Below are 18,367 nucleotides of genomic sequence, written 5' to 3' on the forward strand. Positions count from 1 at the left end.
ATCAGTGGAGTGATTTAGATGGTTTAACTCAGCACTTCTGCACTTGTTCAATGTTGGTAGGTTTTTCATCAGAAATTAAGATGACGTTATCAGCCCTCAAAAAATCCAAGCCTGAACTTTGGCATTATTATATTCTTTGTTGTGCAGTCTCTTATCTGTGGCATAAAACTGGAAATCAAATCTGGCAGTTTGAGACAGTACGCACATCTCCGATGAAGATATGTTTTGTCACTTAAAACATACATTTTTGCTTCACCAGCAGCTAGTGCTGTAGGAAGCAGCTTATAATTAAATGTTGCTGAAAAAGGTGATTGTCAATCCGAATCCAAGAGCTGCAGGTCAAAGCAGCATTTGTTTCCTTGTGTGCTGTCTGCTCTGCCTGCTTCAAAGTTACAGTTTCACCATTAGATGGCAGTTTAAACGCCACAGATCACAGAATCATAGACTATCCTGAGCTGGAAGGGACCCACAAGGATCATCGAGTCTAACTCCTAGTCCTGCTAAGGACAACCCCATAAATCACACTATGTACCTGAGAGTATTGTCCAAATGTATCTTGAACTCTGGTTGCTCAATGCTTGACTTTGTTTGGAAGAGTGAGGGCTTTGCCTGTCTTCCTTTGGTTATGTATTTTTCTGCTGTATTCCTTCCTTTGTGGCATTAGTTGGCCAACATAGGAGGATGTTTATGCAGTGTAAAGGAGTGATGTGCTGTGTAAGGCCAAGCACTGTAGGTGTAACTGCATGTTTCCCAGGGGAAAGGGTGCAGTGGGGCTTGATACAACCCTTGTTGCTTTGGTATTGTGCAGAATCTTGTTCTGACTTGATAAAATTGCTGGTAAGGATAAGTCAGCCCTTAACTGTCATTGAAGATTATGGTATTGTGTATTTGGAAGCACTGTGCATATTCTGATTTGGTGTTTTTCCAGAGTTGGATGGAAATTGGAAGAAGAATAGGTTTGAAAAATATAATGACATTTTATTTCAGTTTACAGGAAGGAATTTTCTGATGTGCTTTGTTTATTTCCTGGTGCAGGCAGCTTGCTGTTTTTGTTGTTCTTTGTATTGGCATTTTGCACAGTAACAGGAGAAAGAAAAATATGAAAGATATGAGAAAAAGAAATACCACATTCTGATGCCCTGAACAGTAGGAGGGGGAAATCTGACAGGTGAACTACATACAGATAGTTTGGTTTAGATTATTTTTTGCAATGTACTCAAATTTAAACTGAAGGTGTCCCGATAGGCAGCTGTTACTGTCAGGCTCAAACAGTTCCTGTTGTTGCAATATCATTTTTGTCTAAATAATTTCAGAAATTGTACAGGATTCTTTAGAATGTAGAAACTTCCAGATTATGTGTTCTTCCGTTTCCTTATATTGGCTTTAATTCAACTTTACATCTCTTGCGGGAAGGCCTCTGGATGTTTTCACAAATATTTTTCAAACTGGAGGCCATCTGGGACACTAAGGCTTGATACCAGTTTCACAGGAGGTCCATGCTTCAGCCACAAGTAACAGCTATTGGCTTCCTCTGCCACTCTGTCCTTGTAGAACGTTGAGTGCTTGCTATGTCCTGGGCTGGATTGGGTCATTCCTTTGAAATGTGGGCAGATGTGAGGTGCACAGCTGTTCGGCTGTTCCTAACTACTCCTGCTTCCCTGTGCAGCAGCCAGACTCTTCTCCCTGCAGCTGAAGGCTGCCTTTGCAGAGTTGCAGCCTGGCTTTCTTATCCCTTTCTAGTGAACACAGAAGAAGTAGGGGTGCAGATTTCAGACAACCCAAGAGAAGGGGCTAGCAGCAAGTAGTGGAAAAACTGAAAGAATGCCTTCAGATGTAACTACTTTTTTTTCTTTTTTCCACAGTTTTAATTGGTAATGATTAATGGCTTTTACCACTGTAGAGAAATATCATTTGAGAGAGTAGGAGATTTCAGGCTCTCTCCCCCACCACTTTTTCGTCCTTGTATAATGAGGGAAGAGAAAATTTTCATCCTTGAAGTAAACACAATTTGCTGGTAGGGCCAGTTCTGGTCAGGCTTTCTCAGAGCCTGGAAAACCTCATGATGGATTTGCCACAGCCTTTATACAAAAGTTAATCTGATAGACACGCTCCCACCGGCTTTTACCATGCTTTGTTAAATTGTGTTGGACTCCGTTCTAATAATCTCACTTTCTCTGATACATTTTGGAGATTTGGCCAAATAATACATGTGAAAGCATTCTCCAGTCCTCCAAACATATATCTGAACTGGCCACCCCCCAAACTTACCTTGGCTTCCATCCTTGTTCTGATTAATTTCCTTCCTTTTATTACCAAGGTAACTCTTACTAGGTTCCTATTTCAAATTCATATCAACAAGAGCTAATTGCTGTAAAAGAATTGTGCATCTAATACCCTTTATGGGTAATTTTCAGCAAATGGGTAGTGATTAACTTCCCTGACCTTACCTGTGATCCCACTTAGCTAAATGGGATGAGCTTCGCAATTTAGTCTCTTCGTTCCATCTCTTCTGCACTTAGGGGCCTGGGAGACATTTTAGGTGAAAGCAAACTGTTTTTTCCACTGTACAGAGTGTTGAGACTGTGGCTGTTGATGTTTTTATTTTTATTTTATTAGGATTCAGAATCCATTCTTAGAGATTGCACTTTCTGTCTGCCACCCAGATCAGCAAACATGTCATACTTGTGCTGGGTAGCTTTATTCCTCCCCTTGTCCCAGACCTCCTCAGAGCACAGGCAGCCCTGAAGGTCATTCTAAACAGTGATTTTTGGATGTGGAAAAACCTGTTTGAGATTACAAAATTCCTGGTTTTTTCATCTAAGGAATTTCTGATCTCTGGTCTTTAAGAATGAGGGGTTGATGTTTGAATTTATCACCCCACCCTTGTGACAGATATCAACTGTACCATCCTTAATGCTCTCCTGAACTGTACAAGAATTAACCCTGATGTGGGAGGGGGAAGAGTTATTCCTTGCTATTGGTCTGTGAGTATTTCAGGTTCTCAATCTCATAAAGAGATTGTTCAAAAACCTAGAGAATCTGAGAAGACCACAGTGAAATGAAGCTTTTTATTACCTGCCCACTTATGGCATAGATCCTTCCCAGGCAGTTCATTCTGCAGGTGTGCTGCCTAGCATTGAGTGGAGGTGTATGGAAAGTGATGTCATGCAGGAGGTGCAGTCACTGATAAGCAGACACTGAGGCAGTTTTCAGGTCTGAGGAGACTCTCTTTGCTGATAGGCTGCATTTAATCTGACATAATTTGATGTAATGAATCAGAAATGTTGTAACAGAATACACTGCATGCAGTTTGCTGCTAGCAATTCAGAGTAAGTGTCCCTCTGGACTGTATTATAGTGGACAGAAGTGTTATAGGCAGGATAAATAGCCAGTTATTCACCATTAAACTCTCTTAACTTGGAGTTTTTCGTTATGTCTAGTATAAAGAGAACAATACAGGATGTGGGTACATTCTTACATCTTATCTGTAAGTGTCTTGATATGGGGTGACAATGTGACAGCTTTCCAATTTCAGTTAGGGTCAGGCGAGATCCAGGCATTTCAGTAAAAGTCATAGCCACCATAGAAGGTGATCTGAAAATCTTCTGCCCATAAATGGCATTTTCAGTCTAAGATACCTGGTGATTTCAAGATTTGGTTGGTCTTGTTTTGGATAGGAGTAGTCTCAGGCCTCAGCAGCTATCTCAGTAAGTCTGTGATAGAAGCAGATGAAGAAAATTCAGCTTTGCTTAACTGTGACATCCGGCTGGTGCTTTTGGAGAAGGACTCTCTTCACTGCATTCTGACTGCTGCCCTGAATTTCAAAGTGAATAAAATGTGCTGCACAATGGTGAATGTGAAAGTTTTAGGGTCACAGCTGCTGTCATAATTTATACATCTCCATTCTTTTGACTGGAGAGTCTCATAGAAGTTGCCAATGCTGACTAAATCTTCACAGCTTCAACAAGAAGCAGGATTTATTATCATTTACAATTCCCATCAAGATCACTGGAGGCTCTTGGAGCTTGGAGAAGCAGAAAAAGATTAATGGAACTCTCTTCTCCATGAACCCAAATCTTTGAGTTTTGAACTGAGGGTTTGTACTGGCTGCTGTTATTTGTAAACCCATTCACTGAATGCCAGTGTAGGCATTTGGACCTGTACACAGTTCTGCACTGTAGATCCTGCACTACAGCCTCTGGCGTTTGAGATAGGCTTGTAAGAGTTTAGTAACTGTGTGATAATTATAACCAGAGTTATGGACTATGAATTTCTAACTGTGTCTTTACCAAAAGATACTGGATTTGTAAGACAGAAACTGCACTTGGTCATGTTTGAAGTCACAGAGGGACAGTTCATGGACATCCCTGTAATTGTCCATGCACTGAAATTCTTTGTAATTTAGGTCAACATTCATGCATAAACACCTCACATATCTATGCCAATTCTTTTTTTCTTCTTTTTTTGTGTGAAATTTCTTTTATTTAAAAAAAATTTATCTACAGGTACCAGAGTTGTAAAGTGGAATTTGGTCTGGGGTACAATCATGTTTTCAAAAGGCAAGTGTTTGTTATTTGAAAGCAGGACTGAGTTTCTTTTATCTGCCAATGAAATTTACAGGCTTGAACATGTACCACTTGCATCAGCCTTCATGATCCTGGCAATATCAACTGCCATTCCATGCCAGCTGCTAGTTTCTGCTTCTCTTTGCCTCTTTATCATGGTTCCAGTAATTGAACAGTGGTTGCAATTAGCTGGGTGAACAGATCTGGCTGTTGCATCTCTGCTGATGACTTCATTAGGAATGGACAGAGCCTGTGGGATGCCTGGAAATCAGTGTCATCATTTTGGCACTGTCTGTGCTGCACTGACTGAGCGTTGCTCTCAGATGGTCACCACCCTCGGATTAGTGGTTTTGCAAGTGTTTTTAGGGAAGACAGCAGATCTGTGATAGAAGAAGAAAAGGCTCTGAAGGGACCTTCCTCCAGATCCTCGTATTTTAAACTCGTCTTAGTTTATCTTGTATTTTAAGTTCGGAAGCTGTAGTCTGAATCTCCAAATTACATATTATCCTGCATATTTCCACAGCATGTTTGCTGTTGTTACCCTCCTAATCACTACCTGCTCTATTGTATCGGGCTTCCCTTCAAAGATGACCTTCCCTTCACTCGTTCGTGAGTGTTGTGACATTCTTGTTTCCATGAAGCTGCTTGCCTTACATGAGTTAATAAATAGTTACCTAGTTCCTCTGCCTACTTAGTTTCAGCATGGCAGTGTCTCACTTCTGGCCCTAAATCACTGATTTGAAGAATCACTGGGCCTAAATCACTGGGTTGAAGAATTTTTGCTTTTTCAAAACCAGAATGGTGTGGACAAGTTTGACCTACAGTTTGTAGACCCATGTTTTCCATTTGCTCCCCATTCTATTAACACACCTCTTCCAGGAATTTGCAAAGTTTAAGAGTTTGGGGCTGTCAGATGAGGAAAAGGAAGAAAATGAAATTGAGGGTTGTCTAATGCTGTGAACCTTCCTTAAACCAACAGCCAGAGGCAATTGTAGTTAGTTTTTCTTTCCAGTATTAGAAAAACAGAGCTGAGGAGAGGTTGTTTATGGATTTTAAAAAGGTTATGAATGTAGTTTACGTTACAGCCTTGCTTTTCAAAAGTGATAGACTGATGATCCCAGAATCAAAGAATCATCAAGGTTGAAAGAGACCTTCAATATCATCTAGTCCAACTGTCAACCCAGCAGCACCATAATCACCCCTAAGCCATATTCCCAAGTTCCACATCTAGATGCCTCTTTAACACTTCCAGAGACGGTGACTCTACCATTTCCTTGAGCAACTTATTCCAATGCCTAACCACTTTTCCAGGGAAAAATAAAAATTCTAATATCTAATCTCAATCTCCCCTAGCAGAATTTAAGGCCATTTCCTCATATCCATTGAGACATGACAGAGGAGACCAACCCCCAACTCACCACAACCTCCTTTCAGGTAGTTGTAGAGAGCAATGAGGCCCTCCTTGAGCCTCCTCTGCTCCAGAATAAACAACCCCAGTTCTCTTAGATGCTCCTCATCAGACTTGTGCTCCAGACCCTTCCCCAGCTCCATTGCCCTTCTCTGGACTTGCTCCAGCACCTCAATGTCCTTTTTGAAGTGAGTACAGAGCACTCAGGGTGGGCCTCACCAGAGTAGAGAGGGATAATCACTGCCTTAGTCCTGCTGGTCACACTGTTTTTGATGCAGGCCAAGATGTCATTGGCCACCTGGGCACATGCAGACTCAAATTCAGCTGCCCCTCAACCAGCACCCCTGAGTCCCTTTCTGCTGAGCATTTCAGGAACTACTCTTCCCCAAGCCTGTAGCACCACACGGGGGTGTTGTGCTTTGCCTTATTGAACCTCATGCCGTTGGCCTCAGCCCACTCACTGTTCCAGTGTGTCCATATCCATTCCTACCCTCCAGCAGATCAAAACTCCTGCCCAACTTAGTGTCTTCTTCAAACTTACTGAGGATGCACTTGATCTCCTTCTCCAGCTCATTGATAAAGGTATTAAATAGAACTGGTCTTGATACTGAGCCCTGGGGAACAACACTTATGACTGGCCACCCCTTGGGTTCCATTCACTACCACTCCTTGGGCGTGGCCATCCTGCCAGTTTTTCGCCCAGCAAAGGGTACACCCATCCAAGACGTGATAACTGCCTTTTGAGTAGCTTTCCCATATGGTCAGAGAAAAGGGCTGAAAGCACAACAATCAGGTGTCTTTAGTAGTGTCATAACATGTTTGGTTCCAAACTGTAAATGCTCGGAGATGATTCAACAGGAGTAAGGAATTTGCCCAAGGATATAGAGTGGCTGTAGGAAAGCAATGTTTTGAATCCTCTGTTTCTTTACTCTTGCTCCAAGAGGCATTCCCCTCAATGTGGCAACTCACAAGACAAAATCTTTTCCATCTCAAATCAGTAGCAATTTGCAGGTGTAAGGTGATGTCTGTGAAAAGGTGCAATATCCAGTGAAATCAGGTCATTCTGGCACTTGGCATAGAATAATCATTGTTGAAAGAGATCCCTGGAGGTTGTTGTCCCAAACACCCGCTTCAAGTGAGATCAACTTGAAGAGCAGAATTAATTGTTAAAGGCATTATCCTGTTGAATTTTGAAAATTTCCAGGATTGGGGTTTCTACAGCTGTTCTGTTGCAGTGTGTGGCAACCCTCATAGTGTAATTTTTTCCTTAAATTTTTCTCAATTTTCCCTTGCTACAGATTTTCTGCTACCTCTTTTCTTCTTTGTATGCTGAGATAAACCAAACGTTTTTGCTGTAATCTCCATTTTTTGGTGAACACTACTCAGAAGGTAGTGATCAAATGCTTTGTGTAGCTTGACAGTGCTGTGAAGATGACTCAAAGATGTTTGAACTAAACAGAAGTCCTGCCACTTTCTAAAGTGCCACCCATGGTAATGCAAATTCTCCAGCTATTGTTTTAGTAGCAGGTTTCCCCATTACACTCCTTTACACTGAGGAGCAATTCTTCTTCTACCCTTAGCCCTCTTGCTAGAGATTTCTTCCCAAATAGTTGTACACAGCTCTGTAAATGTTAGAGTGACATTTGGAGTAGATTTGAAAAGCCCATGTGCTCCTTCTTGGTTCTCCTGAGTCTCTGCCAAGCTTCAGTATGGCAATATAACCTCACTTGTCACCTCCCAGGGCTAGCAATAACATTTACAAGCTACAGTTTCCTCTGTCTGCAAATATTTCCACTGTGGTACTCAGTGCTCTTTCAGTTCCTCCCTAGGCCAGTTCTTAATGATTGCAGCCCAAAGAAAGGAGAAGTGAAGTTTATTTGCCTTTCACTGTGGAGTACACAAATTTAATTTTTTTGTAACTCCCCACCTGACAACACCCCTTGATTAGCTCTTGCAATCACACCCCTTGATGACAACAAAGCAAGACACCTCTTGATGACAACAGGAGTGTAGGAAGGGCATACCCAGCCTGATGCTGATGGAAACTGGTACATACTACTTTGTAGGGTAGCCACAGGTTAACCTGGGGAGTTAGTTGATTAAATACAGAAGTTAAGCAAAGCTAGAATCCAGACCAAGAATGTTAGACAGGTTTATTAATGAAGGGAGATTTGGGATCCATATACCTAATATGTCTTCCCTAGGTCAGTTTAAAATTTGGAAGGTCTCCATTGAAGCTTTTGTTGTAGACAGGCAAAAGTCTTGTGGGATTTTACCTTACAATGATAGAAGCCTCACAGTTTTAACTAGTTCCTTGAGATTTTGTCCACTTTAAGATGAAAATTCTTAGGACAGCTTTAAAGGCTTTTAGTATAATATACCCACTTTATAATATTGAAGTAGAAGAGGTGTAGAAATAGTAGAAGTGTTAATTTTGGATTCAAAAAAGAAAATTAGTGCTGTTCTAAAAAGAAAAATCAGAATTACTTTTGTTCATAACAAAAGTAATTTCAAAGTCTAAACTCTATGAATCAAGGTAATTTTTTTTTTTTTGTCTGAAGGACATTATAATACATGCACTATGTTGCTTAGGGCTCTTTGTCTTATTTACCTAGTTTTTTTTCTTAATGTCTTCCATTTTGTGGATACTTAGTCAATAATATTATCTGTAGACTTTGGTTATGTGTTTGGGAAGACCTCAAAGGGATAGAAGAGGTATAAGATACTGGAGCAGGGGGAGACAATGGTATGGAAAGGAAATTGGTGAATAGAGTATTTATTGTCTTCTGACTTTCTAGATAAATAAATAGGTGTGGTTTGCTCTTCAGGTTTCTTCAGGAATTTTTTTCTTTTATACGAAGGAACTTGCACTTCTGGGCTATTTTCAGGCTCAGAAATTAAATGTTTTAATTAATGTTATGAAATAAATTTTGCAAGGTTTTGAAAAAATGTGTTTGGTGAAGAATATTTATCTGGGTGTCGTCTGACCTATGTAAACATCTGCTAGCAATTTTTGTCTATAGCAGGGGCCTTATAAGTGACAATTATTATTACTGCTCCACCAGTATTCTTGCATCCCCAAAAATGTGATGAGTGTCTTGGAGCTTGTTCTATTATGTCTTCCATTTGCTGTTCATTTGGAACTATTTTGTGCACATTGCACTGATAAGGGTGTCTTATGTAATTACTTTAAGTGCTTGTTTGGTCTTAACTGACATATGCTATTCAAATTGGAAAATTTTAATTTAAGAAAGTAGTATACAAATCAGAAAGAAGCCAGAGATGAGAAGCAGAAGAGGCAGGTTTTAGAAAACAAAAGCTAGGAGAAGCTGAGTAAAAAGGAGCTTACTTAGTCTAAAATAGAGTGAGGGAGCTGGAATAGTGATATACTGAGTTTCAGGATATGAAGATTCTTTTGTAAAGCAGACATATACCCACTCGGGAGTGAAGAAGGAAGGCATCATCTTAATTTGAAGCAAAGAAAAACTTTGATTGATGTTGAAAAAAATACTTTGGTCTTTCAGAGAGATTAAGTATCAGCAAAACCGGTCTGGTTTCTTTACTTTTCTGTAGCTGTATGTGTCCAAGATTTTTACTGTTTTATCTTCATGAGTTTCCAGTGGATAACAACTCATAGTAACACTATTGACATCTTGTCAGTTTGAAATCTCTAAAGCAGAATAGCTTGGTTCTTACTAGCACAGTAAACCCTCTCAGTGTTTTATTAGTGATATTTATTGTTTGCAGGGTATTTTGCACGACTAATAAAGCCCATTCTTATTCCTAATGTAATGTTTCAGTTTACGTAGGTTTTAAAGATGGTTTTGTGTTCTCTGTTATTGTCCCTCTCGGTGCTAGTGAATTACATTTACATCCCTTCAAATTGGTCTTTCGTGTTTGGTGGGCTAAGTTTAAGTTGAAGCCCAATGACACTGAGATGGGAGACATCCAGGAAAAATTCCGTTTACTGCAGAAGGTGTCATAGCATAGTAAACATGGACTTTTCTTACGGGTCAATGAGAAGCAGTCCCAGAGCACGGTACCACCAGCACGCTTAGGGCACTGACAGGCCCTGCCTGGCCGCTGGGGCTCCCCCAGCTGCTCATGGCCCAGGGCCCCATGGCAGCCCCCTGGCCATCAGCCGCCCACCCGGTGATGGCCAGGCAGGGCCAGTCTCCAGGTCCCTCCCACAGCATGCCCGGCCACGGGTGCTTCCAGGCCAGGCCCACGTCCAACCCTGTCACTGTGGCTCTGCCTGGCAATTGCTCTTAGCCCTGGCCAGCAGATTGACTTCCTGGTCATGGGCCTGCCTCATGACCTTGAGGTTTCCTGGTTTCTTGGTTGGACCTGGCCCCCATTTGTACATTTGTCCTACTCACCTTCCTGTGTGTGTGGGACAGCCCTGGGCAGCAAAGGACTGGCACAGGGAACTCCACAGCTCCTGGCACCCATCCTGCTGGATGATGTGCAAGGTCCTAACTGCTTGTGAGCACTTAAAGTTCCCATCATATCTTTTCCACCAAAACAGGAGTATTATCTCCTGGGTTCTAGTCAGATTCAGTCTGATTGATTACATTCAGGCTTCCCAAATTACTTGTCAGGCTGTTTTTGTTGAAACTCATCTGTATGGAATCCTCTTGGACAGGAATTAGGATTTCTTTTTTTTTTTTTCTTTTTAGATATTATTTTTGTGGGATTTTTGTTTTGTTTAAAAGTGTAATTTTTGTTTTCAGAAAATCTATTTTTATCTGGGGCCATGTGTCTGCTAGTGGATGTATGAGGGCAGAAGGTGAGCTGTGCAATCAATGCCTGCAGGAAAGTGTTGTCTGGTTTGCGGATACATAGCTTAGGCACTTTAGGGATATTTGAATTTGCAAGAATGTGGAAATGTTTGGTCTAAGAGTTTTGGTCTCACAAATGTAGCTGGGGAAAATGTTGTGTGCCTTGAACTGCTGTCACTGGGGACTTCAACTTTCATGAAGTGTGGATATTTTTAATTATTTTTGCAATGTCACCTTTCTGAAAATTTCAGTAAGAAACTACACTGTATTGTAGTCTGGGAGGCAGAGGAAAAAGACCATGGGGAAGGAGAGTACAGAAAAACTAAGAGGAAGAAGGAAGAAAAGAAGCAAGGGATGGAGATTAATACAAGAGAGAGGTTAGAAAGCAGGAGAAAAAGCATGAAGAGGTCTTGAATAATTTTCTGTCTGTGTGCTAAGAATATGCCTGTTCCATCTCCCTGGGAGGTTTATGCAGAGCCTTGTGGGGAAGCAGCAATGAATTGCTCCTTTGGATGCTAAGTGTAAAATTAAAACTGGCAGGGTCTGAGAGCACAAGACTGGGAAGCTAATTGCTCCTAATAACATATTGATTTTCACAGATTTCTGGCATTATGTCAGAGCAGTTTTGAACCAGCACCTGGTTTCTTCCTCTTCCCATCTCCAAACTAATGGCAATGAAGCTTCTGGCATTAGGATCACAAATAAATGCCACTCAGTTTTTTGTCTGTACAAATCTGTGGGGGTCTCAAACATGATTTCACACATTGCTCCTATGCATTCAGTATAATAGCTACCCTAAAAGTAGAAGGGTGGCAGAAACCTGCATGTATTTTAAACTTGGATAACTGTGCTGCTGCCTGTTAGTATGGTGCTGAACAAAGCATTACAGTCTTATTGCTGCGGGTGGCTGAGGACAGTTGAATGGATGCCTGTATTCAGGCAGAAGTTGCCAGCACAGGTGTCTGGGTGGCTGAGGTCATGTACTTGTTACCAGGTTGCATTCAACCCTGAGCAGATTTGCTGTATGTGTTGCTCAGCTGTAACATGCTTTTCTTGAGCTTTGGGGACTGACTGTCAGGAAAAGGAAATAGGTTTTATTTGTATGACTGCTACTAGGCAATACCCTCCTCTGAACGGAGTATTTTCATAGCTGGAGGGAATGGTCTGCTTGCAAGGAGATGTGCTGAAAGGCTCCCAGATACTCCAGACTGAGAAAACTTGCAAAGTGAGAATGAAATCCTGCTATTTTTGAAATATGTCAAGTGCATACGGCACAAGAACAGAACATTGTCTCCTGTGGTTGTGTGGAGGCTGTTTCAACTATTTCAAGATATTTAATTTTATCTACTTAATTGTTACGAGGTTTCATTGCATTGTGCTTGTAGCAGACTGGCCAGAGAAGGGACAGTAATACCTGGTTTATGCTACTGTGAGATGTCAACTGAAAAACTGTCCAGACTTTTATGTCATCTTCAGGATTCTGAGTGTTCCCCAGGTCCTCCTTACATAAGTATAATAGTAAGGGTTGGGTTTTTTACTGTCTGAGGACAGTAGTTATCTGGCAATGGGATCAGTAAAGCTGAAGGACATGAATTTTACTGAAGGGAAGAGACTCATTATTACCATGCTTTTGGTTTGTTGTAGTCACTGCAGAAAAACTCATGTTTTCAAAGCTCCTAATGCATGGCACTGTGGAGAAGGAAGCAGCAGTGCTGGGACATTTGTGTCAGCTACTCCCACTTGCAGTCCCGATATCCTCTAACCCCCTTCTCGCAGCTATTCATGTGCTAGGGCCAGCAACTGTTTCATGCAAGGCACATCTGAACTGAAGGCGTCAAAAGAGCCATTTCATGCTTGACTGGATTTTCTAATACAATTTGCAGAGAGAGAGAGAGGAAAGAGAGCAAGGAAGGCTTGTGTGTACATAGGCATTGCCTTTGAGTGTATGTATAAAATACAGTACATTTAGTTCCAGCTTGCAGCTGTGGGTGGCAAGTGAAAGGTGCAGACGTGAGGGGGAAGAGAATTTCACTTTGAAAAGAAGAAACTATTCTTCCACCTTGAAAAAGAGGCTTTCTTTGCTCCTCTGTTTCTCGGCCAAATGAAGATGTGGGACCCCAGGGCAACACTGGCAACTGGTACCAGAGATGTGTGTAATGTTATGACTGAGTGGGTGATGTGTGTAGAGAGCTTTCTGTGTACAGACCATGACAGTGTGTGGTGAGCACAGCTAAGGAAACTGGTGAGTAAAGATGCTGTTCACAGACATCTTAATGGTGGTCCCAGAAAAGTTTTCTTCTTATGTTTGCCTGTCCTATGACCGCTGAGGTGCTGCACACCAGCTATTAGTGTGGTGGGTTGCTGCGTCTGCACAACTGTTGTGATCCCCACTAAATATTTTGGAACCATATCTGTGTCTCCTCTGTCACTTTATCAGCTTGATATTTATATCTTTATTTATCACCTCATTTGCATATTTATTGCATTGCAGTTCTGTTTCTGGCCATTTTGGAGCCAGCCATGGTTGCTTTACGGCACGGACATTTAGATCTTCTTCAGTTTCCCATCAATTTACGCTACTGTAGCATCTAACATTTAGATGTTGAGAGGAGTAAGGTTCAGCTCTGCCAAGTTCGCTGTTTCCTGATGGAAGTTCTGCTCTCATTGTCTGGGAAAAATGGGACAAAGGGCTGAAGTATAAGGAGAGCATCTAGATTCCAAATACATGTTTTGCAGTTGGTTAAATTAGATGGGCTGTTAACTTTCTGGGGGGGGCGGTGGGGTGGTGGTGCCTGGAGAGAATCCCAGTCAATCATTTGAGAAAACTTCAGCTGAACTGAACTGGATGAGGTACTGGTAAGAGAGCTTTATGGATGAGTTACTGGTAAGAGAGCAATCCATCCATGTTTCTAGGAAGCTGAACCAGTCAGGTTTTTTTAGACTCTGGGATTTTGACATGTAGTTTTACGGTAGAAGCCCTACATGGAGCAATCTCTACAGGTCTGTCTTTGGTGGGGGTTGGCTGTGGGGAATAGGAATGCTCTGATTCATACATTTATATATTTATGTAGATTTGTAAATTTTGCAGATGAAAATGCTTTTGAGCATATTCCCTGAAGAAACAATGATTGCTGTGCTGTAGTGCTTGCTGCAGTTCTAACACAAGACTTTAATTCTACCCCTTAGAGGAGAATATCACTTTCTGCAGACAAGACCCTGAACAAATAGAGAATGCAAAGTTTAACTCCTTTCCTCGACTGAAATTCCAATTTTCCTTGACATCCTCAGAGATGACAGAAAAACATAACTTCTTTCTTCACTTTTTTTTCCCCCCTCCTCCTGGCTTTCATTGTGCCTCTATCTTCTAACTTTTGCTGCATTTGAATGGCCCTTGCAATGGAGTTTGGTTTATTCCTTTCTTCATTTGCATTGGTTGTGTCAGCAGAGCTCTACTAACATTGGTTGTTAGTAAGTAGTGAAAAAATATAAAATCACAAAAAGGAACAAATCTGATTTAGAAAAGACCTGTTAGGAAATGCACTTTATACAGTTTGTCTTTAAAGTGTTATTGATGAAATGAAATTCCTCTCTAAATAAGCAACAGCAAGAGTACCAGAAATTAGAACACTAGTCACTGTAGTTGTTACTGCTAGTCCTAGGGAAGGCCGGACTTCAGTGCACTGAAGGAGATTGCATTTTCTGGAAGATGTGAAAAACAAAGGCTCTGCTAGCACCTAATCACAAAAGGGCTCTCTCCTAACATGCTTGACCTTGGGAATTATGTGTCCAGGCTACTGCTATTACCAGTTGCAGTGAACACCACATCTTTCTTTGCTGCTCATATTTGCCCCACAGGGTTTCTAGATGCAGTTAAATGGTTGTTGCACTTTTCCCCAGTTACATACCTTTCTGTGGCAAGTGCTATGTTTTCTGTAGACACAGTGCTTTGTGGTAGATGTGGGGGGTCTTCAGAGGTGTAACTTCTTCTCATTTCTTGCAATTGTTTTCTGATTCCTTGCAGAGGCCTCTATCTTGAGCTATGATGGCAGCATGTACATGAAGATCATCATGCCCATGGTTATGCACACAGAAGCAGAAGATGTGTCCTTCCGTTTCATGTCCCAGCGTGCTTATGGGCTGTTGATGGCAACCACCTCACGAGACTCTGCTGACACTCTGCGCCTGGAGCTGGATGGAGGCCGTGTCAAACTCATGGTCAACTTAGGTATCGTATAAACACCTTCCACTGCCCTCTTCACTATTAGTTTGGGCTTGTGATTAGTGGTTTTTTTTAAATAATTTCATTTAATTTCTGTTGGTTTGATTGGATTGGATTGATTTCTAAAACAACTGCTGAAACTTTTATAATTATATTCTCTTGAGGAGAGAAATTCTCTTCTGCATTGCTGCATGAAGATTTGCTGTCAGTTCTTCGTTATGGACAGTGTTGGTTTTTAAATCTTTAAGTTTTTAAGTTTCCTTTCTTGGTCTGGGACTGGTGAGCTCTGTGTGAAACATGCTACTTGGTCCATCTTTTGATCAGTTACATCCCTCATTCATCCAGCATCACTCAAAACAGTCAAAGGCAAACATGGAAAGGAAGCAAAATGGATATGGTGGCAAGCAGAAGCCCTGTGAACCCCCTGCCCTTTGCATAATTTGCTAGCAGTTGATACAGCTTGCCATATTTTTTATATCTAATAAAAAAGCCTGGTGATTTTTGTTGTGTCTTTATTAAAAAGAAAATAACAATAGTAAAAGTGCATCCCCCTATCCCAAAGGGCTATGTTCTGTCTCCTTAGAGTTATTCTTTCTCAGAAAATAATTCAAAAAGACAATTAGAAACAAGTCCAACAATAACAACAACACAAAAACAATTGGGAGTGAATGTGCTATTAGATTAGCCTCAATTCATTTTCTTGACAGTCTTTAGGTATTCTACTGAGTGAAATTCTTAAAGAATGTAAATGCATGAGTTGAAGCTTTCTTTCACTTTTCAGTGATGCAGCTTGTTGCTTTGTGTGAATTGAGGAATACAACTAAAAAGAGGTTCTGACTCAAACAGGCAAAACTAACATCATAGTGCATAATCTTATACCTTTAAATGTGTAGGTTATTGTATGTGAAGGTTTGTGTATGGTCTGTTAGAATTTCTGTCAGCTTTCAAAGTTCTAAGGCCCACTGGAACAAGCTTTCACATCTTTTGTGCTAATAGTATCACCATCTTCAGAGCCCTTCAGAGCTGTGACTATCAGGAGCAAACCATGTAGCAGCTTTGTTTGTGGAATATGTTGTCCAGCAGTTGTCCTCTGGGACAAGCTTGCTGTTTAAAATTGCATCTGGTGTCTTTTTTTGTTTTGTTTTGTTTTGTTTTGTTTTGTTTTGAAATTGTGAGCCAGGCCCTATTATTTTCTTTTTGAATAAGAAAGTGTAGAGAAGAAGATACGTCAAACAAGTTCATATCTCTTAAAATGAATGAGTGTCCATCTAAAAGTCTATAGAAACTCTTGCCTTTTAGTAAATAAAAGCAAAAAACCAACACCGCCCCCCCCTCCCCCCCATATATTTGCATATTTGCTTTGCTTAGCTTGACTGAAGAAGCATAAAGCACTATTGAGTCTGTAGCTGCATAAGAGCTGTTGCTGTCTTATCCAGACTGGCCTACAGGACAGATGGAATAGATGAACTTCAGCTATGACAGTAACTTCTCAAATAAAGAGAAACGGCACTCTGATGATAGCCATCTCTGCCTATATGAACTCTAAGCGAAGGAAAATTTTATAGATTTTCCAGGGTTTCTCTGGAGAACAGCTCAAAAGAACTGCTGTTGAGGCTCCTTACATGTGCAAAGAGAATCTTCCACAAAACCCCAGAGCATCTGTGTATATGTGTTTGTTTGCGTTTTCTTCTGATCTAATCAGTTGTTGCTAAAAATCAAGCAAAATGAGATTATATTTCCCCCGTTTCATTTCTTGAAAATTATGGCTAGTTATTTTTTTCTCAGAAAATAAAATTAATCGCTGAAAGATTGGTAGTGGCATGATTCTGTTGGGGAAGTGATGGAGCAGCTGAGTATCTGCCCAACTCTACAGTATCCTCTTGTAGCCCAGAGCCAGTTCTTTTACTTTTCAAGCCTTAGTTTTTCTATTTGTTGAAAGGAGAATTCTTTGCACCCTGTGAGGGATGTGCTACTATTTTAGTAAGGACTGCTTTTATCACCTTTGATATTCCCACATGAAAAGTACTACAGCATGAAAATTTCCAGACTCCATCAAAAATTGTCACTTTTTCTTCTGAGAAAGGTACCACTTGTTTGATTCTGTTATATCTTCTTAAAAATGAAGGAGAATTAGTGGAATTGCTCATTTGGGCATTCAGGGCCTCCTAGACTTAGACCCTAAATAAATACGAGGAGGGTATATTTAGGTAATGCTGAATATATCTGTTTTTTAAAGCTTGCTCTTTCCTTTCCAGTTTTCATTATATCGTGCTGGCAGACAATATTTTCCCTCAGGGCCTGTCAACATTGTATGCCTGATTGGCATTGGTCACTTCTATCACTCAATGGGGTTTTTTATGCCATCACCTATCCTAGGGGTGGACTGCTCAACTCTTATTGTCTGGCACCTAAAAGATGTGGCTAAAGATTTGACAGATGGCCTACACATGTTTGGGAAAGAGGTGTTGTTGACAGCTTAATGCAGGGACAAAATCTGTGAGCAAACCCCTGTGTAAACTGAAGGCTGGTTCTGTGTAGTAGCAGGGACTGAAGCAATGTGTATGCCAATTTTGCCAGCTTTTCAGCTGGAAACTTTTGTGAGATTGAATCTTCCCCAAAGTGACTACAGGCTGGATCAGTGGAAACGTGTCAGCACTCTTTTATGTCTGACTCAACAGAGAGGTAGTTTAGACTGTTGGAACGCACACTGAGCTTCACCTCTCCTTTCTTCAGATTTATAAAGCTGTCAGAAAATGTCCTTGAAACAGAACTTTCCTTCTACCAAAACAGCAAAGTTACTTTGCTGTTGAAGAACAGAATTTGAGGAGGAATCACCTTACCAGAGCCATTCATTTCCAGTTGTTTACTCTAAGTCACAGTAACTCTGTATGGAGACCGTTCATAGCCCAAATGTCACAAATGAGAACCAAATCTTTATCCAACCTTGCCAAAATCTCCTTACTCATGAGAAACAGTCATCAACACCACCTCTGAAGACCTGAATATGCTTGGTGCTTACTAGCTATGTGTCAGTATCCCCTGAGGGTCTAACCTGTGACACATGTGTAAACAAGGACTGTTTTGAGGGGTGAGTTAACTGTGCTTTTCTTATAAGTCATTTAATACTATTACTAAGAGCTGTCTCTTTCTTCTCGTCTTTGATCTATTCCATTAGATTTCTTATTATCATTTGTGTCTTTATTAAGGTCTTTCCTATGTTGTTTTTTCTTTTCTTTCTTTTTCTTTTTCTTTTTCTTTTTCTTTTTCTTTTTTTTTCTTTTTTTCAAATCTTCTGTGTGTTTCAGTTGTAAAGCTTTCCCATACCCCATCAGCCATGGTAAATCAAAAGATGGTATTCGACCCTTCAAAGGCCTGAAGCCTGCGGCCCGCACGG

The 18,367-nt window shown here is 40.9% G+C and overlaps 1 protein-coding gene across 5 annotated transcripts in view; it reads left to right on the forward strand.

Moving 5' to 3' along the window:
• Positions 1 to 18,367, forward strand: part of NRXN3 (neurexin 3) — a gene marked incomplete at both ends in the record, with an annotated part of 923,636 nt that overhangs the window by 276,428 nt on the left and 628,841 nt on the right. For all 5 annotated transcript variants that reach the window (XM_082282834.1, XM_082282836.1, XM_082282835.1 and 2 more), the window contains one exon: positions 14,776 to 14,979. In XM_082282834.1, the coding sequence (XP_082138960.1) occupies positions 14,776 to 14,979 (204 nt within the window). The remainder of the gene's footprint in view (positions 1 to 14,775; positions 14,980 to 18,367) is intronic.

The sequence above is a fragment of the Coloeus monedula genome (genome assembly GCF_965178545.1).
Source record: "Coloeus monedula genome assembly, chromosome: 6".
Lineage (NCBI taxonomy): Eukaryota > Metazoa > Chordata > Aves > Passeriformes > Corvidae > Coloeus > Coloeus monedula.